The sequence below is a fragment of the Diceros bicornis genome, chromosome 23 (genome assembly GCF_020826845.1).
Source record: "Diceros bicornis minor isolate mBicDic1 chromosome 23, mDicBic1.mat.cur, whole genome shotgun sequence".
In the NCBI taxonomy this organism is placed as follows: Eukaryota; Metazoa; Chordata; class Mammalia; order Perissodactyla; family Rhinocerotidae; genus Diceros; species Diceros bicornis.
The window spans coordinates 49,303,297-49,327,779 of NC_080762.1; the positions used below are offsets into that span (position 1 = coordinate 49,303,297).

At 33.9% G+C, this 24,483-nt stretch overlaps 1 protein-coding gene across 8 annotated transcripts in view; it reads left to right on the plus strand.

Annotated features, from left to right (window-relative positions):
• IBTK (inhibitor of Bruton tyrosine kinase) overlaps positions 1-24,483 on the plus strand; it is a 129,757-nt gene that overhangs the window by 33,718 nt on the left and 71,556 nt on the right. For 4 of the 8 annotated variants that reach the window (XM_058566713.1, XM_058566709.1, XM_058566711.1 and 1 more), the window contains 11 exons: positions 2,058-2,235; positions 5,239-5,416; positions 6,865-7,464; positions 8,343-8,429; positions 9,275-9,357; positions 9,442-9,479; positions 9,957-10,053; positions 17,427-17,528; positions 20,058-20,175; positions 22,771-22,831; positions 23,387-23,508. In XM_058566713.1, coding sequence (XP_058422696.1) covers positions 2,058-2,235; positions 5,239-5,416; positions 6,865-7,464; positions 8,343-8,429; positions 9,275-9,357; positions 9,442-9,479; positions 9,957-10,053; positions 17,427-17,528; positions 20,058-20,175; positions 22,771-22,831; positions 23,387-23,508 — 1,664 coding nt within the window. The remainder of the gene's footprint in view (positions 1-2,057; positions 2,236-5,238; positions 5,417-6,864; positions 7,465-8,342; positions 8,430-9,274; positions 9,358-9,441; positions 9,480-9,956; positions 10,054-17,426; positions 17,529-20,057; positions 20,176-22,770; positions 22,832-23,386; positions 23,509-24,483) is intronic. The other 4 variants (XM_058566710.1, XM_058566712.1, XM_058566715.1 and 1 more) reach the window with 3 other exon arrangements.

Sequence of the window (24,483 nt, forward strand, 5' to 3'; positions counted from 1 at the left end):
TGATTGCTATAGGGGACCTGATAACATGGAAATGCTGTGATAGTGACAATTCCTATTGACTTTCTTTTCTTACTTATTTTTGACATCCAGTACTAATTTGTATGGAGCTGTTATTTCAAAGAAAGTATGATGACATTTAACTAATGTTGCGCAGTACTGCTTTGTGAAACTAGTTTAAAATTTCATTTACTGTGCTTAAATTGGAAATAAGTAAGGGATTTTGATGGGTTATTTGATATGTATGTGTAGTATTGATAAATGATACTGAATTGCATAGATATAGCTTATATAACTAGTCTTTTAAAAAAGTAAAAGCTAGGGGCCGGCCCGGTGGCGCAAGCGGTTAAGTGCGCGCGCTCCGCTGCGGCGGCCCGGGGTTCGCTGGTTCGGATCCCGGGCGCGCACCGACGCACTGCTTGGCAAGCCATGCTGTGGCGGCGTCCCATATAAAGTGGAGGAAGATGGGCACAGATGTTAGCCCAGGGCCGTCTTCCTCAGCAAAAAGAGGGGAGGATTGGCGGATGTTAGCTCAGGGCTGATCTCCTCACAAAAAAAAAAAAAAAAAAAAAAAAAAAAAGTAAAAGCTATGCAGGCAATATTAAAAATTCAATGTGTAATGGGAAAATTTTCCCCAGATTTAGTTTTAAACAAATATATACACAATATATATATATATATGCAGAGATTATAGCTGTCATATGTAAAAGATAATGTATTTCTAGATCACTGTATAAAGAATCTCATCTCTTTTCATTTAAGGAAGTAGAGTTCTAATTTTAGTTCCTTGTGCAAACATACATTTCTCTAATAAAATTGTTAATTTAAAAATTATACATTAGTAACACAAAAATTTTACACTTTGGCTAGCAAATTTTACACTTTACAGAAAATTTCTGCCTTTTGCTTATAAAATAAAAACATACAGTAAGAATGTTTTCTGAGGCTTATAAAGTGCCATAAAATTTGACATTTTAGAAATTGAAGAATTAATCATAAAGCTCCACCTACTGGTGTATTATGGGCGTAAAACTACAGTTCGTCATTTTAATATGGGGAACTGTATTTAAGAATTAGAGCTGGAATTTGTACTAATGGAAAGAAGCAGAGGCATGGAATTACATAAAAAATTGAGTATAAAAAAGCATATTTGACTTTGGGATATGTTTCACATATTAATATGGATCTAGCTTATACCTCTGGTTATTTACTGCCCACAAAATTAGATTCTTAACTATGAAAACCAAGCTCTGAAGGAATCGGTCAATCAATATAGTGTTTTTTTTTGTTTGTTTACATAACTTCTGAGTGACTTTTGGCAGGTACCATTTTGTGCTTTAGTTTTCTTCATTATGAGGGAGTTGAATTTTAAAAATCAGCAGTATTAACTTTTCAAATGAAATCTTACTTGAAATGCCAATATATGAAGCAGACAAAAGGGTTTCTGCTCCACATCAGGTGGACTGGGAAGCCTAGCACCCCATCTCTCATCATTCTCTCCATCTCTGAGCAGCAGCCACCGAACCATTTCTCAGGAATGGTAAGGTTTGCAGAACCACTTGGTAGCCTTTGAACTCTATGATGATTTTTCTGCTTCTAAGATTTTGTTTTAGTTATATATTCGAGTTATACATACATCTCCGTTTTTTCTTGAGAGTAGAATTTGAATTTTCATAGGGTGATTTTCATTCTTCTTGTAAATAAATGGTACTAGAACAAGTCTGGCATCTAAGTTTTAGCTTGAGGATTTTTGGGGTTGTTTTTAGCATTGTAGCAGATCTATTTGCCTCAAACAAGTAATACTGAAAATTACCTTTTTGTGAGAGGTGTGTCTTTGAAGCATTTTTAATGCTTCATGTTTGCTTGATGTACTTTTTCTGAAAGACAGTTCTTTAAAGTCAAATTGACTTTTATAGTATTGATCTTTTTCTGTGGAAGAATAAACATTGAAACATATTAATCAGAGCTTTTATTTTAGAGACATTATCTCTTGATTTCTGTTTTTGGTTGTTCAGATGCTATATTGCTTTATATTCCAAGGTAATTTGGTTTTGTTTTAGGTATTTTGCTGGAGATCAGTCAGCAGTTCTCTGAAGCAGTGTCGATGGGCCTATCCACGCCAAGTCTTCATTTCTGATATTGCTTTAAATAGAAATGAAATTTTATTTGTCTCACAGGATGGAGAAGGGTTTAGAGGGAAATGGTTTGAAGAGAAAAGAAAGAGTTCTGAAAAGAAAGGTCAGTTCATACATGTAAATGGCACATAAAAGTACCTTTCAGTTAACCTTTAATTTCACAAGTATTTGTTATTAGGTTTAATTGACAAGTGTTAAGTTTACCTTTAGGTCTCTTCTTTTGATTTTGGTTTGTGTGTGTGCAGGTAAACAGGGAATTCGATCCACTTAAATCTGGAGTTTTCAACCTTTTGTCTCTCTTAATATACCCTGAGATCATGGTATCTTCGCATCAGTAAAGATGGCTCACTGCTAATTGCTGGCCTTGGCTCTAGGGGCAGGGAAGTGTAAAGTTTAAAAAAAAAAAATTCCCAGATGCAGGGCCTGCTCATTGGCATAGCGGCGGGCTCCGCTTTGATGGCCCGGGGTTCGCAGGTTTGGATCCCGGGTGCGTACCAACGCACCACTTGTCAAGCCATGCTATGGCGGCGTCTCATATAAAGTAGAGGAAGATGGGCATGGATGTTAGCCCAGGGCCAATCTTTCTCGGCAAAAAGAGGAGGATTGGCAATGGAAGTTAGCTCAGGGCTAATCTTCACCCCCCCAAAAAAACCAAAACAAAACAGAAAAAACTTCCCAGATGGTTTTGAACCATCTTCCAAGCTCTTTTTTTCTGCCTCAAATTGAGAATTGAGTGGCTTATGCAATATTTTTGTTTTGTTTTGTTTTGTACATACTTGTGTATATAAAATTAAAGTTTTAAAAGGTACATCTCATGACTTAGAGGAAAATCTCAGGAAGAATAAAGTTTTTGTGTTCACTGGAAATTTTAAAAAGTACAAGTAGTTTAATTAAACAATTGCTGAATAATTGGAGACAAGTTTTATTTCATTCCTCGATGAATATAAAGGATAGCTTTAATTAAGACGCCACCATTGCAAATAGAAGTTATGTGTTATATAGTTCATTCTTAATTATCTGATTATAAATTTATAAACTTATGGATTACTTAGATTGTTTCTTGTCTTGGGTTAGCAACTTTTTTCTTTCTTTCATAATTAGTGATCTGTTGATTTTTTTCCAGAAAAACTAGAATTCATTTGCCTCTATATCTCATTACTTCTACCCTAGCTCAAATCACATAGGCTAGTGCAAAAAATGTTTTCTTATTTCCACTCTTGTTTCTTTTTATCTATTCTCAACTGATTACCATAGTGAGCTTTTAAAATCTCATTCTAATATTCCTGTGTTTAAAAACTCTTTAATGGTTTCCTCACTTCCTAAACATGGCCTATAAGGCCCCTGCTCTGACCCTTGTCTGTGTCTCAGAATTCATCTTGACTTCTCTCCCTCTCACCACTCTCTAGTCACATTGACCTTCAGGTTTTCAGTCTTGTCTAGCTATCGTTAGTCCCAGGGCCTTTCCTAATTTTTCACATCTCAGCTTAATTTAAACTTCATCAGAGATATTTTCACTGATCCCTCATTCTAAACTGAGTTACCCTGTTTCACTTCTAATATTCCCTTTGTATTTTCATCATGCAACTTATTTTTACTGGTTTTTATGAATTTATCTTTGTGATTTTTTAATGCTTATCTCCTATTAGACTATAAGATGTCAAGGATCATGACTGTTCACTGTATCCTTAGCATTCAGCTTATTTTTTGGCACATAGTAGTCTTTCATGAAGTCATCTGTTGAATGAATAAATCAGTTGTATGCTAAAAATAGATAAAATTTATAATTACTCAGAAAATTATAAACATATCCTTCAAAATCATAAAGCCACCAAGGAATGGTTTTTGGATAATTTATTGATTTGTTTCTTTTATTTCTTTATAGATTATTCAAGTCTGCAAACATTTAAGGTATATTTACTATGTGCCAGATATAGCTTAAGATGGGCCTCTGTTCTCAGATACTCAGAAGTTTGTAGGGGAAATAGACATGTATATAAATATTTAGAGTTCACAGAGGCCACTACTAATATGTACATAGTAAGTTTTTTGAGAACATAGAAATTGGAATAACTGAGTGTCAGAGGAAGATTAGTAAAGCCCCCTAAGACTAAAATAGAGTGAATTTGAGAGTAACCAGGATGCAGTTTCAACTTGTAAATGTGGAAAGTCCTTAGAATTGTGTCTTAGTCATATTTAGTGGTCTAAAACTGAATTCATGATCTCATGCTCCCACATCTGCTTCAGGTGTTTTCTAAGTAAATGGTTATCTTTGACACTCTATATTTTCTCACCCCCTACATCCAATCAGCCACCAAGTTTTGCCACATCTGTCTCAAATATTTCTGAAATCTTTCCTCTTTTCTCTAGTTTCATTGCTGCAGCCTCAATCTGTATTATTTATTCTTTTTCTGGACTAGAAAAGTAGTTTCCTAAATGATTTTGTCATTATTTTTATTTACTTTAAGTATTCTTTGTACAGTAGCCAGAATTTTTTTTTGCATGCAAATTTTATACATTTCTTTCTTGGCCTTGATCTGACTTGTAAAGATATAATCATTTGTTTAATATCTCTCTTCTCTGTGAGACTATGTACTCCAGGATGGTAGGGACATGCCTATCTTGTTCACTATTGTATCACTAGGGATAGACTGATGATTACTATCACAGTAGCCCAGTGTGGTCGCTCAGATATTTGCTGAGTAAATGGAAGAAAGGGCGAGGAGGAGAGAAGGGAGGGAGCAAATAAGCAAGTAGATTATGAAGACGCTAAGTTTATGTTTTAATGCAAGCTGAGGAATTTTAGAAGCTAGTATAATACTAGATTTGGCTTTTAGAAAGATAACTTTGGTGGAGGATGTGTTTCTTGAAAGGGATAAAATGATGGATAATTGAGAATTGATCCACCAAAATTTCCTATATAATACAACCAATATATAGGGTGCAAATTGTGCTGAAGAGAGAGAGGATGTATTTCTTCAAAAGGATTTAATACATACAAAAGATATTTCCATTTCTCCTAATTGTTTTTCTATTCTATTTACTCCTAACTCATTTTAATAGTTTCAATAAAGCCTTGATTAATGGAAGTTTATTTTTTTCTTTTTAGCAGAGATTTTATCAAACCTTCATAATTCCTCATCAGATGTGTCTTGTGTCTCTGATACAAATAGTGTGTATGAAAGAATTCGACTTGAGAAGCTTACTTTTGCCCATAGAGCTGTTAGTGTCAGCACAGATCCAAGTGGATGTAACTTTGCAATCCTGCAGTCAGATCCTAAAACAAGGTATACCTGTATATATTAAATTTCATTTTTAGAAGGAACAATCACTGGGGTTTCTTTTGTTTTTAGTAGCTCCTAGAGCAAATTTAATTGAAGAGCTGTTGCTAAGTCTTATACAGACTTTAGACATATAATCATGTTACCTGGATAACTCAAAGGTGGAATTTGTTATACTGCAAATGATGACTGTTCCTTTTAGTTTGTAAACTGATATTTATTGAAAATATTGAAGATATATATATACGCACACACACACAAAATGTATTTATATCTTTAGTACTTTATGATGTTACTCTAGGTTCTCAGATTCTGAGAAATATATTATAAATGTTATGTAGTTTGCAAAAATTGCTTACCCTTGAATATGATGAGAATTGACAAAAGAAGAGGTAGTATAATCATCTGTAGGGTAGTGTGAATCTCAGTGCAAATCTTCTAAGTCACATTAGTAGAGAGATGACAGATTAAGATAAATATCAAGGGTACTATTGAAGAGGAAAGAAGTCATAGAAGCAGGGTGACCTTCCATCCTGGTTTGCCCAGGTCTATCCCATATTTAGCACTAAAAGTCTCATCTCCTGGGAAACCTCTCAGTCCCAGGCAAACCAGGAGGGTTGGTCCCCCTACCTGGAAGGGTAAAATGTGGGTTGGGAAGGTGTGACTGCATTCCTATAGTACTGAAATAACCATGGTTACAGACTGTATGTCTGTGTATGTATTTATGTTTACTTCCTTGAGTTTCTGACCTATGGATCAGAAACCTGAGGTATTTGCTCAGTTCTCTGTATGTTTGTTTTTCTCCACTTGTAAAATAAAAGGATATAAAAGAGGAAAAAGTTGCATACTGTACTCTACTCTTTTAGTCATTTAAAAAATTTCTGTGGGGGTCAGCCCAGTGGCGTAGTGGTTAAGTTCGTGCACTCTGCTTCGGTGGCCCAGGGTTCGTGGATTTGGATCCCGGGTACGGACCTACACACTGCTCATCAAGCCACGCTGTGGCAACATCCCATGTACAAAATAGAGGAAGATTGGCACAGATGTTAGCTCAGGGACAATCTTCTTCAAGCAAAAAGAAGATAGGCAACCGATGTTAGCTCAGGGCCAATCTTCCTCACCAAATGAATAAATAAATAAATAATTTCTATGAAACAGTCATTTAAATTTATATTCTAGTGTTTCCTATAGAAATAGAAAACACTTCTTTTAAAGGAAAGCTTAATTCTTATCATTCTAGTTTAGGAGAAAAAACAAATATAAAAGGAATACAAAAAATTTAAAGAGTGATACAGTAAGACTGTGTGCAGTATTTTTGTTTTAGGAAATGCCAAATTTAAATTTTTCTAAGTTTAATAAATAAAAAAGAAATTGCACTTTAAAAGGAGAACTGGCTAGGAATGCTTTTGTTTTTTTTATTCTCTTGAAAGTAAAAATGATTTTTGTTTCATTTCTAGCCTTTACGAAATCCCAACTGTATCCTCCTCATCCTTTTTTGAAGAGTTTGGCAAATTGTTGAGGGAAACAGATGAAATGGACAGTATTCATGATGTGACATTTCAAGTTGGCAGTAGAATCTTCCCTGCACATAAATATATTTTGGCAGTGCGTTCTGACTTTTTTCAGAAATTATTTCTTTCAGATGGTACTACTTTAGACTTTACAGATGTTTACCGGAAAGATGAAGATTCTGCAGGATGCCATCTCTTTGTAGTAGAGAAGGTTCATCCTGACTTGTTTGAATACCTTTTACAATATATATACACAGATACTTGTGACTTTTTAACTCATGGGTTCAAACCAAGAATAAACTTAAACAAAAAACCAGAAGAATATCAGGGCACTCCGAATTCTCATTTGAATAAAATGAATTGCCATGAAGATAATCAGAAGTCAGCATTTGAAGTTTACAAAAGTAATCAAGCTCATACAATTAGTGAAAAGCAGAAAAGCAAACCCAAATCTTCCAAAAAAGGAAAAAGTGTTGGGGAAGATGATCCTGTAAAAATGTTGCAAAATGTTGCAAAGAAATTTGGTTTCAGTAATTTGAGTAGTAGGTATGTAGTAGGTATCCTCCTACTTAATATCTATTCTTGTGCCTTATTATGTCCTCTTAAAAATTCTTCTTGTCTTGTTCTTTTCCTTTGCGTTGCCCTTCCTACCTTTCCTCCCCTCCCCTCCCCTCTTCTCTTCCTCCTTCCCCCCCTGTTTTGCCAGGAGGTACATGAGTGTGTTCTTCCTCCATTTTCTGCTAAAGCTATCTCTGTGGGACTCCCTGGATTAAACATTAAAGGGTGGGAAAGCTGTTAGTGGGTTTGAACTCTCTATGGTGATTGTATAACGAATCGAAATGGCAGGCAGTGTGGTGTGCTAGAAAGAGTACTGTCTTTGAAGTTAGAAAGACCTGTATATGCCTCTTAGCTCTACTATGACTAGCTGGGGCAAATTTCTTACTGTTCTTGAACCCCAGTCTCTCAGTATATAAAATGAGAGGGATAATATTGATCTATATCGTTAGTGTAGTTTTGTCATGCAGCATGTATAAAGTGCCTAACACAGTATTTGTCATATTATAAACCAGATTCTTTGGAATTTTCTCTTTTTATAAGGTATTTATGTTCCTTGTGGCAGTATAACCTTAGTTGTAGGGTGGGAGCGGGAGAGGGTGTATGTGAAGGGCTTTGTGCCATGGCTTAGATTTGTTTTTTGTCAGTAATGATATTTAATATATTTTGAATTCTAAGTAAAATTGAAGGCGAATGAATGGTATGTCTTTATCACAGAGTAGGGGGTTTGTTGAGATACTTTGCTAGGGTGATATAAATTATATAATTATGTTCAGATGTAAGCTAATTTGTTGGATTTTTGTTGTTATTTATTTATTTTGGTAGGGGACTGTATCTACCAATTGTTAATTTTTTTCTATTCTTGACAGGTTAGATGGAGTCAGATTTGAAAATGAAAAAATTAATATTATTGATAAGAAATCTGGTAATAAACCAAAGCTAAATCAGAAAAAATGGTAAGTTAGGAAATGAAGATAAATTTGTTATCTCTAGATTTTGGGACCTAAGTGTGGAAATAGAGCTCTTCTTACTCACATATGAAGCAAAATGTGTAGATAGATACCTTCTTACTCTTACTAGTAGTTCATTTCTGGAAATGTTGGAGAACTCTTGAGGGAAATGGATAAAATAATAATCGCTCAATAAGACATTGAAACAGTTTGCTTTTTTCTGATGACTTTCTAATTAAGAAAAGAATTTTTAATTTTTATTTTTCCTTGCCTGAATTTTGTATTTTTTTATAAGTAGGAAATGATGGTAACCCAGAAACCAAACTAATTATGCCTCTTCATCATTACAATGATTATTTCTTTTAGTGTAAATTTTTTCAATAATAAATATACTATTCTAAATATGTTTGTTATTAAAAGTGTTTATTTTTAGGTATTTGTACTTTGTAGGTGAAATGTTTCAGAGAAAGAGACTGGAGGTGTCTAGACTGTGCTTATTAGCACAGGACAGATTGTACAAAAAAGTGAATTAAGGACCTTTGAATATGATGTCACTTTTCTTATTAACACTGGGCCTGTAATGAAAAAGGAAAATTAGAAGGAAGACTTTTTTTGAATATTTATCTGTATTCAATTCCCTTTTCAAATGTTAGCTTTTTTGTAAGGCCCTTATTATTTTTCCTATAGTGGAAGGAGATGAAGTACTTTATTTGTATGTGTACCTTCAAGTTGTATATTCTCTGCTACCTTTAAGAAAAATCAAAAGTTAAGCAAATCCTATAATGAATTTTCTTATTTACTAAATATATAAAGAAGTCACTCTTGCTTAAATTAAATGTTTTTTTTTGCAGCTCATTTCTGTGTGATGTGACTATGAAATCAGTGGATGGAAAGGAATTTCCTTGTCATAAATGTGTTCTTTGTGCTAGACTTGGTATGTACACTTTTTGTTAGTTGCTGATTTATTGGTGTTAGTATTGTTTCACTATTTTTCCTGAATTGAACTTTTTTCTTTCAGAATATTTTCGTAGTATGCTGAGTAGCTCATGGATTGAGGTAAGATCTAAGTAGAAACCAAGTAGGCTCGTAACCACACTTCTTTCTGTATACTTCTTTCTGTTTTTGGGAAATTATGTACTAAAGAAATTCAAAATGGGAACCTGATATTTTAACTCAGTTTTTCTTTTGTATTGAACTTTATTTATGCTTAAGCCTGCTGGAAAATAGCAACATTTAGAAATCAAAATTGTTGCAAAAAAGCTACTTAAAAAATATCCCCATTATTATTTGGATATGTATTGGGAATACCGATGTGTTTCTTTCTTCCTCAAGTTTTCTCAGTTTTTCTTGATCCGTTTTCATGTTATAAGGTGTATTAAAATTAAATGTATGCCATTTTAGCATTGTGTTTTATAAATGTTAGGTTCTTTTGCATTTGATGTGATTTCTGTTCAGAGTTCAATAACCTAAATCAGAATGTAGTAGTATTTTGTAGTTTAAAATTACTTATTTTATTTTTTAAATTTTATTTAGGCTTCCAGTTGTGCAGCCCTGGAAATGCCAATACATTCTGACATACTGAAAGTTATTTTGGACTACCTCTATACTGATGAAGCTGTGGTGATAAAAGGTATTAATAAGAGTTAGGATATTTTAGATATTTAAGATACAATTTAATGGTAAAATCAACATGAATTTTAATTTCTGTTCTAATTGAAATTGGCCGTCACTGGAGGCTTAATTTAGACTAAGCAATAGGGATAATTACTAACAGTAAAGGAGTGGAGAATTTTCATTACCTATGTGAAAATGAATTCTTTATAATGGTTAACATTACCCTGAGCAGTTTCATACTCATCTACTTCTATGATTGAGGTGAGGAATTGACAATAGGGAATATAGTTTTGACAAATACTCTGCGAAAGTTCTTTCTTGTCTGTATTTACCCTTGTGATAACATATCTGACGTGAAAGGAATAGACTAAGAATTGTACCAAAGTTTATAAAGAGAGTGCATTTATATACTTTGTTAGGCAGCATACCCATGTTTTAGTTACCAAGTGTCTTTAGTTATGGGAGTGGTGTACTCCTGTGTTCCATTGTATGTATATACCACATTTTCTTTATCCATTTGTCTGCCAATGGACATTTAAGCTGTTTCCATATCTTGACTATTGTTTATAATCCTGCAGTGAACATGGGCATGCCGGTATGTCTTCGAGATCCTGATTTCAGTTCCTCTGACAAAATACCCAGAAGTGGGATTGCTGTATCATATGGTAGTTCTATTTTTAGTTTTTTGAGGAACCTCCATACTGTTTTCCATAGTGACTGTATCAGTTTACACTCCCACTGGCAATGCACAAGGGTTCCCTTTTCTCCACATCCTCGCCAACACTTGTTATCTTGTTTTTTTTTGGTAGTAGCCATCCGAACCGGTGTAAGGTGATATCTCATTGTGGTTTTAATTTGCATTTCTCTGCTGATTAGTGACATTGAGCACCTTTTCACATATGTGTTGGCCATTTGTATGTCTTCTTTGGAGAAACATCTATTTAGATCTTTTGCTCATTTTTTAATTGAGTTATTTATTTTTTTGCTGTTGAGTCGTAGGAGTTCCTTATATATTTTGGATATTAACGCCTTATCAGATATAGTTTGCAAATATTTTCTCCCATTCTGAAGGTTGCCTTTTCATTTGTCGATTGTTTCCTTTGCTGTGCAGAAGCTTTGTAGTTTCATGTAATCCCACTTGTTTATTTTTGCTTCTGTTGCATGTGGTTTTGGTGTCATAACCCAAAAATCATTGCTAAGACCAATGTCTAGGAGGTTTTTTCCTGTTTTCTTCTAGGAATTTTACAGTTTTAGGTCTTATGTTTAAGTCGTTAATCTATTTTGAATTGACTTTTGTGTATGGTGTAATATATGAGTCTAGTTTCATTCTCTGGCATGTGGATATTCAGCTTTGTTAACATCCTTTGTTGAAGAGACTGTCCTTTCCCTGTTTTGTATTCTTGACACCGTTGCCAAAGATTAATTGACTCTATATATGAGAGGTTTTTTTTGGATTCTCTCTTCTGTTCCATTGTCCTGTGTGTCTGTTTTTTATGCCAATATGTACTACTTTGATTACCTGTGGCTTTGTAATATAGTTTGAAATCAGAAAGTGTGATGCCTCCAGCTTTGTTCTGCTTTCTCCAAGATTTCTTTGGCTATTCAGGGGTTTTGTGGTTCCATATGAATCTTAGGATGGCTTTTTCTATTTCTGTGAAAAATGCCATTGGAATTTTGATAGGATTTCACTGAATCTGTAGGTTGCTTGGGTAAAATGGGCACTTTAACAATATCAGCTCTTCCAGTCCATGAACATGGGATATCTGTCCGTTGTGTCATCAATTTCTTTCATCCATGTTTTATAGTTTTCAGTGTACATATCGTTCCATCTCCTTGGTTAAATTTATTCCTAAGTGATTTATTCCTAGATGTTTTATTCTTTTTGATGCAATTGTAAATGAGATTGTTTTCTTAATTACTTTTTTGGATAGTTCATTGTTCATGCATAGAAAAGCAACTGATTTTTGTTTTGGTTTTGTATCCTACAACTTTATTGAATTCATTTATTACTTCTAGTAGTGTTTCGGTGGAGTTTTTAGCATTTTCTGTATAGAAGATCTTGTCATCTGCAAACAGAGACAGGTTTACTTCGTCCTTTCCAATTTGGATGCCGTTTATTTCTTTTTCTTGCCTAATTGCTCTGCCTGGAACTTCCAGTAGTATGTTGAATAAAAGTGGTGAGAGTAGGCATCTTTGTCTTGTTCCTGATCTTAGATGAACAGCTTTGAGGTTTTTACTGTTGGGTATGATGTTAGCTGTGGACTTGTCATATACAGCTTTTATTATGTTGAGTTACATTCCTTTTGTACCCAATTTGTTGAGAGTTTTTATCAGGAATGGATGTTGAATTTTGTCATACGCGCTTTCTGCATCTATTGAGATGATCATATGATTTTTATTCACTCTGTTAAGATGATGTATTGTGTTTATTTATTTGCATATGTTGAACCATCCTTGCATCCCAGGCATAAATTCTACTTGATAGTGGTGTATAATCCTTTAACATGCTGTTGAATTTGGTTTACTAGTGTTTTATTGAGGATTTTGTGTCTATGTCCATCAGGAATATTGTACTGTAATTTTCTTGTGTTCTTGTTTGCCTTTGGTATTAGGATAATCCTGGCCTCATGAAATGAATTTGGAAGTATTCCCTCCTCTTCAGTTTTTTGGATGAGTTTGAAAAGGACTGGTGTTAATTTTTCTTTAAATGTTTGGTAGAATTTACCCATGAAGCCATCTGGTCTTGGGCTTTTCTTTTTTGGGAGATTTTTTGATTACTGATTCAGTTTCCTTATTTGGTATTGATCTGTTCATATTTTCTATTTCTCCGTGATTCAGTCTTGGTAGATTGTATGTTTCTAGAAATTTATCCATTTCTTCTGGGTTATCCAATTTGTTAGAATATAATTGTCCATTGTAGTCTCTAATGATCTTTTGTATTTCTGTGATATTAGTTGTAAATGTCTCCTCTTTCATTTATAATTTTATTTATTTGAGTCCTCTTTTTTCTTAGTTTGCATAAGGGTTTGTTAATTTTGTTTATTTTTCAAACAACCAACTCTTAGTTTTGTTGATCTTTTCTCTTGTTTTTCTATTGTCTTGTTCACTGTTTCTGCTTTAATCTTTATTCTTTTCTTCTTTCTGCTGACTTTGGGCTTTGTTTTTCTTTTTCTAGTTCCTTGTTTAAAAAGCTTAAGATCTCTTTGGAGATTTTTTTTTTTTTGTTAAGGCATTTAACAGTATAAACCTCCTTGTTAGAACTTCTTTTGCTGCATCCCGTAACGTTTGATATTTTGTTTCTATTTTTATTTATCTTAAGATATTTTTTTCTTTCTCTTTGATTTCTTCTTTGACTATTTGGATGTTCAGGACTATGTTTAATTTCCACATGTTTGTGAATTTTCTAATTTTCTTCCTGTTATTCTAGTTTTATACCATTGTGGTTGGAGAATATACTTAGTGTCATTTCAGTCTTAAATTGTCAAGACTTGTTTTGTGGCCTAACATATGATCTTTCCTGGAGAATGTTTTATGTGCGCTTGAGAAGAATGTGTATTTTGCTGCTGTTGGATGGAATGTTCTGTATATATCTGTTAGGTCCGTTTGGTCTGCAGTGTTGGTCAAGTCTGATGTTTCCTCACTGATTTTCTGTCTGGATGATTTATCTGTATTTGGATATGGGATATTGAAGTCCTCCATTATTATTATATTGATGTCTATTTCTGCCTTCAGTTCTGTTAATATTTCCTTTATATATTCAAGTGCTTTGATACTGTATGCATATGTGTTTATGATAGTTATAGCTTATTAATGTGTTGACCCCTTTATGATTATATAATGACCTCTTTGTTTCTTGCAACTGGTTTAGATTTAAGCGTATTTTGTCTGATATAATGATGGGCACCCCTGCTCTCCTTTGGTTACCGTTTACATGGAATATCTTTTTCCACCCTTTCACTTTCAGCCTATATGTGTGTTTAAAGGTAAGACGTGTCTGTCGTAGGCAGCATATAGTTGGATTTGTTTTTTTATCCATTCAGCCAATTTGTCTTTTGATTGGAAAATTTAATTCATTTACGTTTAATTATTGATGGGTAGGGACTTACTACTGTCATTTTGTCAGTTGTTTTCTGACTGTTGTATAGTTCCTTTGTTCCCTTCTTTCTGTGTTACTGTCTTCCTTTGTGGTTTAATGATCTTTTCGTCATGGTATGCTTTGATTCTTTTCTCTTTATCTTTTGTGTGTCTACTATAGGTTTTTCATTTGTGGTTACCATAAGGCTTACATATAACGTCTTATACAGTCATGCATTAGTTAACGACGGGGATACATTCTGAGAAATATGTCATTAGGCAATTTCATTGTTCTGTGAACATCATAGAGGATACTTAACATAAACTTAGATGGTATAGCCTGCTACATACCTAAGCTATATAGTACTAGTCTTATGGGACCATCATCATATATGCAGTCTGTTCTTGACAAAAACCTCATTATGTGGCACATGACTGTAGTTATAACAGTCTGTTTTAAACTAAACACACCTCAACTTCAATTGCATACAAAACCTCTACACTTGTACTTCTCCCTCCCCTGCCATTATTTCTTCAAATATTCTTTATGCCTTTTCTCCTTCTGGGACTCCCATATGTGTCTTGGTATGCTGGATGGTGTTCCACAAGTCTCTTATGCTCTGTTTATTTTTATTTATTCTTTTTTCTTTCTGTTCTTCAGATTGGATAGTCTTATTTGACCTATAATTTGTATCTCTTCATTGATATTCTTGATTTTGTGAGACATTATCCTCATACTTTCTTTTAGTTTGTTAGATATGATTTCCTGTAGTTCTTTGGACATATTTAAAATAGCTGATTTAAATTCTTTGTCTAATAGTTCAGCATCTTGGTTTCCTCAGGGACAGTTTTCCTTAGCTGCTTTTTTCCCATATATGGGCCAAACTTAGATCTTTCTTTGCATCTTTTATATTTTTTTTTTGTTGAAAACTGGACATTTTAAATAATATAATGTGGCAACTCTTAAAGTTTGATTTTCCTCCCTCCCCAGGGATTGTTGTTTTTCCTTTTTATTGACTTTTCTGAACTAATTCTGTAAAATCTGTATTCTTTGTCATATGTGACCACTGAAGTCTCTGCTTGGTTAGCTTAGTGATCAGCTAATAATTAGATAAAAATTTCCTTAAATGTTTAAAACTGATAAATCTCTCAGCCTTTGCCTAGGAGCTCTTTGTATATGTTGGGGCATGCCTTAATTTTTAGGCAGGCAGTTTACAACTCTTCCTTTGGTTTTATTTCCTGCTTTTGCAGAGCCATATGTTCAGACAGAGGTTAGAGTTTTGGGCCTGCTTAAGCTTTTCCTGGGCATGTGCACAGCCCTCCACATGTGTGTGGCCTTTTAGATTCTCAAGAATATGTTGGAACTTTTCAGAATTCCTATGGACATCTGTGTTAGTCTGCTCAGGCTGCCATAACAAAATACCATAGACTGGGTGGCTTAAACAACAGAAATCTATTTTTTCACAGTTGTAGAGGCTAGAAATCCCAGATCAGGGTCTGGCAAGGTTGGTTTCTGGTGAGGATTCTCTTCCTGGCTTGTACATGGCTGTCTTCTTCTTCTATCCTCACGTGGCCTTTCCTCCATGCTTGTGTGTATGTGTGGAGAGAGGGAGGGAAGAAGAGGGAGAGATCTCTCTTTGATGTCTCTTCTTAGAAGGGCACTAATTCTGCTGGATCAAGGCCCTGCCCTTATGACTTGATTTATCCTTATGTACTTCCTTAGAGGCCCCATCTCCAAACACAGCCACACTAGAAATTAGGGCTTCAACATGTGAATTTTCGGGGGACACAAACATGTAGTCATTAAAACATTTCTTTCCCTAGCTATTTTTTTAAGTTTTTTTGATCTGCTTCATGTTTGCGCCATCCGTTATCATTGTCTCAGTCAACTTCAATGTTAAACAATTGCTGCTGATTGTTTTTAATAAATGCCCCTAGGTAAGAGGCTGTTCACTGGGCAAGCTTTGAGTCAGGTCAAATAAAGCCAAGCCCTGCTAGTGGTGTTTCCAGGGAACTGCCAGACATGTCAAATAATGACAGTTCTTTGGTAATGTTGCTCCACAACTGCTATGTCTCCTCCAGTGGCTATAGCTGTTTGTTTCCACTGTGATTGCAGAGTTGTTGGTTTTCAAGACTCCTGTGGAGAAGGGGAGAGGAGGATCTAAATAAGAGAAGCTACTGTGTCCCAGAGCTCACTGTTCTTACCAAGATTCAGCCATTTTTCTTGAGTCAGTGCTCCCCAGATTATTGCAAGTCTTTGGTTAATTTCTAGAGTACCGAAAAAGTTGATTTAGACAACTTTTTGCAGTATTCTTGGTGCTTTTGTGGAGGAAAGGAATTTTGGAAGTAGTCCTTAGTCTGCCATTCCTAATGATTTCACCTCTCTCTCATTTTTTAAAATGATTTTTCTACTTCATTTTCTCTTCTTGACTGTTTTTTTTTTCCCTTTCTTCCTATGGTGGTGGTTTTTTTTTTTTTTTTTTTTTATGTTGTTATTCTGGCGGTGGCTCAGAGGCATTGCTTAATAGGCCATTAGTAGTACTTGGGATCAAGAAGTTATTTTAAATCAAGGAACTTCTATAGTTTAAAAAAATGTACTCTTAAATGACCAATTTTTTTTTAAATAGGGAAACCTGAGAGCATTATTCACCCCTCCCTCTATCTCTCTATGTTCTTAACATATATGTGTTATATGTGTTTAACATATACCTATATATTAAGTTTGATTATGCAATTTGACTTTCCCCTCTATTTATTAGTTTGAAAAATGTTTGTCTAACAACATGGGAGATTTTAAATAAGTCAGGCATTCTAGTAGCCCTCTAGAATAAAAAGATCAACTCAAGTTCCCATTTTATGGTCCTTGTGTGAACCAGGACATTTTGGTTTGTTTCTTTCCAGTTTTGTACCTAAAGGGAGAAATATTTTCATGTTATTACTATTTTTCATAGTTGCCATTCCGACATTTAAAAAATAACCATGGGGCTGCCCCGGTGGTGCAGTGGTTAAGTGCGCATGCTCCAGGGTTGGCAGGTTCGGATCCCAGGTGTGCACCAATGCACCGCTTGACAAGCCATGCTTGGCGGCGTCCCATGTAAAGTGGAGGAAGATGGGCACGGATGTTAGCCCAGGGCGGATCTTCCTCAGCAAAAAGGAAGAGGATTGGCATCGGATGTTAGCTCAGGGCTTATCTTCCTCACCAAAAAAAAAAAAAAAAAAAAATCGTAATTTTCCCTTTTAATAACTTGAACTTGTTTTCCTAGGTATAATGTTTACAAAGTAATAAAGTGTGATGCTTGTTTTCTTTTTTTTTAGAATCTCAAAATGTGGATTTTGTTTGTAGTGTTCTTGTGGTGGCTGATCAACTTCTCATAACTCGACTGAAAGAGATTTGTGAAGTAGCATTAACTGAAAAACGTGAGTATTTATGAATTAGAATATTAGTGTGTTTTCAAGTTGATCAAGGATTATTTTATTGACTGTGTTGCCATTTATAGTAAAATGCACCATTATTTTATCATGAAAATTGTTAAAACATTTAAATTATTTTGTTTCATCATTTGTAAGCACATCCTTATTTCAGAGATGTTAATATGTGGTGATATATACATCTTAGAATTGGAATACGTTAATTTTTTTTGAAATGTCAAAACCTTGAATAATAGAGATGGTGTGACATTTATTTTGGAATTTCAAAGATTAGTGTTTGAAAGGAGACATTTTTTACCCTTGTCCTGGGCTTAGCTGTAAATCTGTGTTTAGCTACCCATTTCCTACTGTTTGCTGGAGTTTTTATGTAACTGGTCCATTAATATATTTGATCAAAACATATCTCTTCTCTCAAACTCTTCTTTCTTTCTTAGTTCATTATTTCACTTACTTGCATGGCTGTCCTCCTGAACACTCAATTTTGAAATCCAGTTTTTTTGTTGTTGTTATTTTGTTCCTTACATCAGCATTCTTTCAGTTGTCAGAACTGATTCATCTTAACTATGTTGATCACATTTCTCCCACCTTTTTATTCTGTCACTAGTTGAGGTCACTGTTTTCCATCCCTTCTGTGTAGTGTCACAGTAGTCTTAAAAAGTCCTCTTTCTGGGGCCGGCTCCATGGCTTAGCAGTTAAGTGCGTGCGCTCCACTACTGGCGGCCCCCGGTTCGGATCTGGGTGTGCACCGACGCACCGCTTCTCAGGCCATGCTGAAGCCATGTCCCACATACAGCGACTAGAAGGATGTGCAACTATGACATACAACTATCTACTGTGGCTTTGGGGGGTAAAAGAAAAGAGGAGGATTGGCAATAGATGTTAGCTCAGAGCTGGTCTTCCTCAGCAAAAAGAGGAGGATTAGCATGGATGTTAGCTCAGGGCTGATCTTCCTCACCAAAAAAAGAAAAAAAAAAAAGAAGTCCTCTTTCTTTTCTACTTCTCTTTCTTTAACCTTTCTATAGGAAGTAAGTATGTTTTCCTCTGTTTAGGTATTTTCAATTGCTTACTGTGAGATAAAGGTTAAATTTCTTTAGTCTGATATAAAAGTTTCATTCTAATCTTACGTTTGTTCTCCTTTATTGTCCATTTCTACTTCAGGAAGTATGAAGGAATTTATTATTAAATTTTTCTTACTTGTACTTGCTAGTAGTTTGTCATAGCTCTAGGGTATTATTTACTCACTTTTCTTGAGCTCTGTGGATATCTTCTTGGTTATCACAAAGAACAACAGCTCTGATCTTTGGAGCAAGAAAAGAGAAATATATTAAAATAAAGGACACAACATACAGTAGGTATAAAGTATACATATAGGTAATGTTTTCAGTAGTTCAAGTGAATTTCCTGGCATCCCTTGGATTTTCTTTCTTAGCTCCTGCTACATAGTTGCCTTTATTAATGAATTTCTTGATCTTCGTAGAACCTAGCAAGAGAAGAATTCAACAGAAGTTTGGTCTCTGATTATTGGGCAATCGTTCCCAAGTGAACAACTCTAAAGTTTTTATATGATCCATTTTTCTTTCTTTGCAATGGGAGACTTTGGATACATCATTACTTGAAATTTTAGGTTAGTCAGGAGTGAGGCAAAGACCATTATTGGCTGCAGTTAGAAGTTTTGACAGTCACAAGGGAGAGAAAAAAAAGAAATGGAGAAGCCACATGCAGAAAACAGTTGTATTCCTCTGTTGATTGAGACTCAGAGTAAATAAGAAAAAAAAACGGTGGGGTTCAGGAAGCCAAAGTTACTGCTAGGTAGGTAGAATTTTATGGGACAGTCTCTAGCAAAACAGGATACTTCATATATAAAGTTACTAAGATTGTAACAAAATCCAGAATCTTTTGTACAGTATACCAGATTCTGTACTGACATGAATAATAATATGGTAAGATTTAGATGAACTTGTTTTCTAAATATATAATGTGTGTATGTATTTATATATGTAAATATACCCACATAAATTCTGATAGATTACTCAACATGTTTTATAGAATGATTTCATCAGTTTCTCTTAGTCTTAGTTTTTAGTTTTATAGTCTTTTTAGCTTTCTCTGTCTTTAGTTTTATAGAAGAGAGAATGACTATTCTGTGCTACGTGTAAATGAAAAGGAAAGTTGTTTATCAATTAAAGTTAAAAATATTCGAAAATATTAGGTGGAAGATTGTTGATTATGTGTTTGATTTTAGGTGAACTGTAATGCACCTTCTGTACTTTCTTTTGTTTAAAATTTTTTTATGTATGCTTTTTTCCCCCATAACCAATTATTTAAAATTACTTTGGCATATTAGGATGGAAAATGAATTCTATATTTGCCCTAGTATAAGTTATTTTTGGCAGGAAACTACTGTCAGTTTCCTTTGTTTTAAATGTTCAAACTTGACAACTTTAGAAATAAGTATATTTTATTTGCTGTAAGAACATGGCTTTCATCTTATTTTGCATATCTTCTCTTCCTTTGTAGTTACCCTTAAGAATGCTGCTACGCTACTGGAATTTGCAGCAGTGTATAATGCTGAACAATTGAAACTGTCTTGTTTACAGTTTATAGGACTGAATATGGCAGCTTTACTTGAAGCAAGGTAGGTTGGGTGCATACATTATATAACTGTTACAAAAGTAATTCTTTATATATATAAATAGCAGATATGTTAGTAATTTAATTGTGAATAATGATAAATTCCAACTTTGTAGAAAATGAAAATGTAATAAGATTCAGTCACTCCATCGATATTGGAGTGCCTAATATGTATGCCACCCATTGCCAAGATGCAGCAGTGAACAAAAGAGACAAAATCCTTGCCCTCAAGGGAGCTTATATTCTGGTTAGAAAGTGGTGGAACAGTATTATCGTAAGAATATTTTTTATGTGTATGCATATCTCTATTTAGGCTGATTTGTAACTATGTAATTGTTACTTTGGCTTTTGGAAACTAACTGTAATACTAATTAAGTCAGCATTTAATTACTTCACATGTAAGCATGTATAAAATTTGGTACTGGTTGATTTCTCTTTTCTTTTTGTATTTATTCTCTTTAAGGCATTTCCTATACTACATATTGATTCTTTGGTCAAACTTAGGCTGTAGCAGATAGCTGAAAAATTTAGTTGCTCTAGTTTGTTGCAAGCTCATATGTATATTGAAGGCTTTATGTAGAAATCAGTGAGTAATGTAATGTTACCTAGGAAAAATGACAAATTTTACGTAAAAAATTGGCTGAATTATATCTACCCTGTTTTATAAGCTAATATTTCATATTATTGATGGTTACCTGGACAGAAAGAATTTGATAAATGCTAATGATTTAGGAGTCATCGACATGTTAGAATTAGAAGGATATTTGAGATTTCATCCCATTTTTTTTCAACTGTTGTAGCAGTGAGATTTTTAGTGAAATAAATTTACATTTATTTTTAATATAAGGTCAAAATTTTATTATGTTTACTCACTATAAAGTCAATGGTGAGAAAAATGAGTTTGTTTTGCTGAACACAAATTTGAGATTAGAATTCTTGGTGTCAGTTTGCATTTTTAAAGCTTCAGTATCCAGTTTATTTCTGTATTTGTTTTAATCGTAACAACAACAACTAATACTGCCATAATAGTAGTTACTAATAGTAATAACTAATAATAACAGTGGTAATAATGATAACTAATGCTAATGTGCCAGGCAGCATTCCTTATAAAAGTGTTACATAGATTCAGTTGATTTTCATGAAAACCTTATGAAGTAGATTTCTGTTTATATCCTCATGTTACAGATGAGAAAACCCAGGAAACTTTTTTTTTTTTTGCAAAGAATCAAGAAAATCTTGATCCATATTATAAATGGTAACTTTTTTTGATAACTCACCTTTCAAAGTCAGGATGATCTTTAATGAAACTAATTCTAAAACGTGAGTGAAATAAAAGTGTTCTACTATTTTTTAGAGGTGAATCACTAACAGATTCTTAATAATTGCCACTTCGAGTTCAATTTAGAGGAAATTCTTTTGGCAGTTTAATACTTTGTTATTTTGTCAAAAAAGCTTTTTAAATGCAAATTAATGTTATGGGATATTAGACACTGTCATTTTAAAGTGCCTCTGGTATTTTAGTGTCAGAACTTGGCTAGGGTTTCAAAATAAATTTCTTTGCTAACATGACATTAGTAATTCTAATCATAGCAATTTTTTTTACCTTGCATTACCAAAGTAAGCTCATTCAGTTTGTCAGTTAAGAATCAACCGAAATATAAAACAAGCACCAAATCTGTCTAAAATATATTGGAAAATGATATGTCATACTATTGTTGTTTAATTATTATATTGTGACAAGTGTGTCAGCTGAACTATTAAGCATGGCACATATGCTGTGGTGATGTCTTCACTTGTATAATTTACGTGAGTAGACATGCGTAACTTGTGTTAAAGATTTGTAGAAATTTCACCATTCCTAACCAAATGTGTTTGCTAGAAGTGTAAATCAATATGTACAGAGATGTTAAGAAAAGGAGGGCTACACTAAAATTGACGTAGCATCACACTTTAATTATCCTCAAAATGTTAAAAACTAGTGTAGTACAGATGTGAATTTGCAAGTTGTTTTGTATTCGTTGTAAAAATAATTTAAAATATAAACTTTGATTTAAATTTTCACTGATGACTTTAAGTACCTCTTTGGAACCTGAGCGTGCCTTGAAATCTACTTTGAATACAACTATCTAGTCCAAATATCATTTTACACATGAAGATACCAAAGCCCAGGAGGGTAAAGTGAGTTGCTCAAGGTCATGCAGGTAATTGGTAGCAGTGATAATTCTAGATAGAGTACAGGCATCCTGATAGTTAGGCCATTGTTCCATCAATATGGTACTCCTTCTGTAGTTAAAGATTATAATTTGTGGAAAATGAAGTTTGGAAAATGAATACTTCCTATTTCATTACCATGGAAAAGGGTTTTCTATCACTTATTTATAAGAGTTACTTGAATTTTATTCAAGATATTTTGGCTATATATCTGTTTATTTGAAATATATAACTACACATAATTCCAAAAAGAATTTGTAGCAGTGGTATATTAATATTTTAAAAAATAACTTATCCAGCAATATAAAATGTCTCTACATATTTGAAAATCTTGACAAGTTTTAGGTTACTCGAGCCTTAAGATAGAATTTTGTGTCTTATTTTTTAGGTCTCTTGATGTTTTAAGTGATGGTGTTTTGAAGGATCTTTCTGTGTTTTACCGAAAAATGGTAAGTTTTATGTTTTTTCCTGATATTATCAACTAAAGCAGCATATTAGGTCGGACTTCTCAGTGGGATAATTTCCTAGTGAATTCTAATACATTAGAATCTTTAAAAATGAGGACATAAGATTTCTTTACAGATCTCAAGTTAATTATGATAATCTAAATTGAAGCTATTTAATGATAAAATTAATATCTATTTGAATTCCTTTACAAATGAAAGTTATTGAAAGCTTCAGAGAGAATCTTTCATTATTTATTGTTTACCAAAGGTCAGGACAGTGCAAAAACATGGACTCACATGAGATGGATTAATTTGTATTTTATAATAGAGTGGAGTTTTTTGTCTAGTTGTTTTTTTTTTGTTTTTGACAGTTTTATGGTATAAACTGTTTAATGAATCTAATCAGTTTTTCCTCTTGTAAATTTAGGAAGTCATTAGGCATTCTAGACTTTTTCTAGTTAACGTCACCACATATTAAAACAAATGGGATATTATACCTATTTAAAAAAAAAACTTTACCAATTTTATATTTAAAAAGTCACATCTTTTTTTCTATAGATACCAGCAATGGATAGAAGAGTCATTACACCATATCAAGATGGACCAGATATTAGCTATTTGGAAGTGGAAGATGGCGATATCTTTCTGAAAGAAGAAGTAAATGTGGATCAAAATTATTCGTAAGCTCTGTTATCATTTTTTTTTCTTTTACTCCCTTCCTTCTATCCTGACACCCCCAACCTTGGACACTTCTGACACTTTTATATTGATATTGAAAGAAAAAAATTGAGAAACCTGACATAAGTATGTATTTATGTTCATTCTTAGCCTTGGTATAATACAAAGTGAATGCGTAGTTAATATTTGCCATATAACAAAATTAAGTATATGTATGAAAGGAATGTAGCCTTCGTGTTAAACATATTTGGTTGAAGAAGTGCATTTATCCTAGCTACCTTCCCAAACACTGCTGAAATTATAATAAAGAAATAAAAAAGGCAGACTGTGCTAAAGCAGAGAGAACAGGAAAGGAGAAAACAGCAGTCGGGAGATGTTAACAGTTTTGGAAATTGGAAAGTGGTTGCTGTGCAGTAGTGACTTAGATCAGAAAAAACTAAAACAGAATTCTGGAAAGGCTTAAGAATTAGAGGTACCAGGTTTATGAAGACCAGGGTGAGGGGTTAGATTTGGAAAAGTATCTTTTGAGATTCTTTCAAAGAGGATTGATCTCTTCCTGAACCCCATTCAACCAAGTGATTGCCCCTCCTCCTTCTTGGTCGAAGACTCGAGATTTGCCCTCTGGAGAGGCTGAACCAGAGAGGAGTGCATCAGCCACTCCTCTAGATTCGTCTGTAGAGAACCTGACTGGTTCAAGAGATATGACCTACTGTGACTGACATTTGAGAGTCCTCCAACAAAATATCCCAGGTTCTACGTAGTCTCCCTGTAGTGGGGCTGACCATTTGTCAAGCCCTGCGTAGAATTTCCAATCCTTGTTTTAGGCTTACTTATCAACTGGTTACAGAATTACTTTTCTTCTTCCTTTTTTTTTTTTTTTTTGTGAAGAAGATCAACCCTGAGCTAACATCCATGCCCATCCTCCTCTTTTTGCTGAGGAAGACTTGCCCTGAGCTAACATTCATTGCCAATCCTTG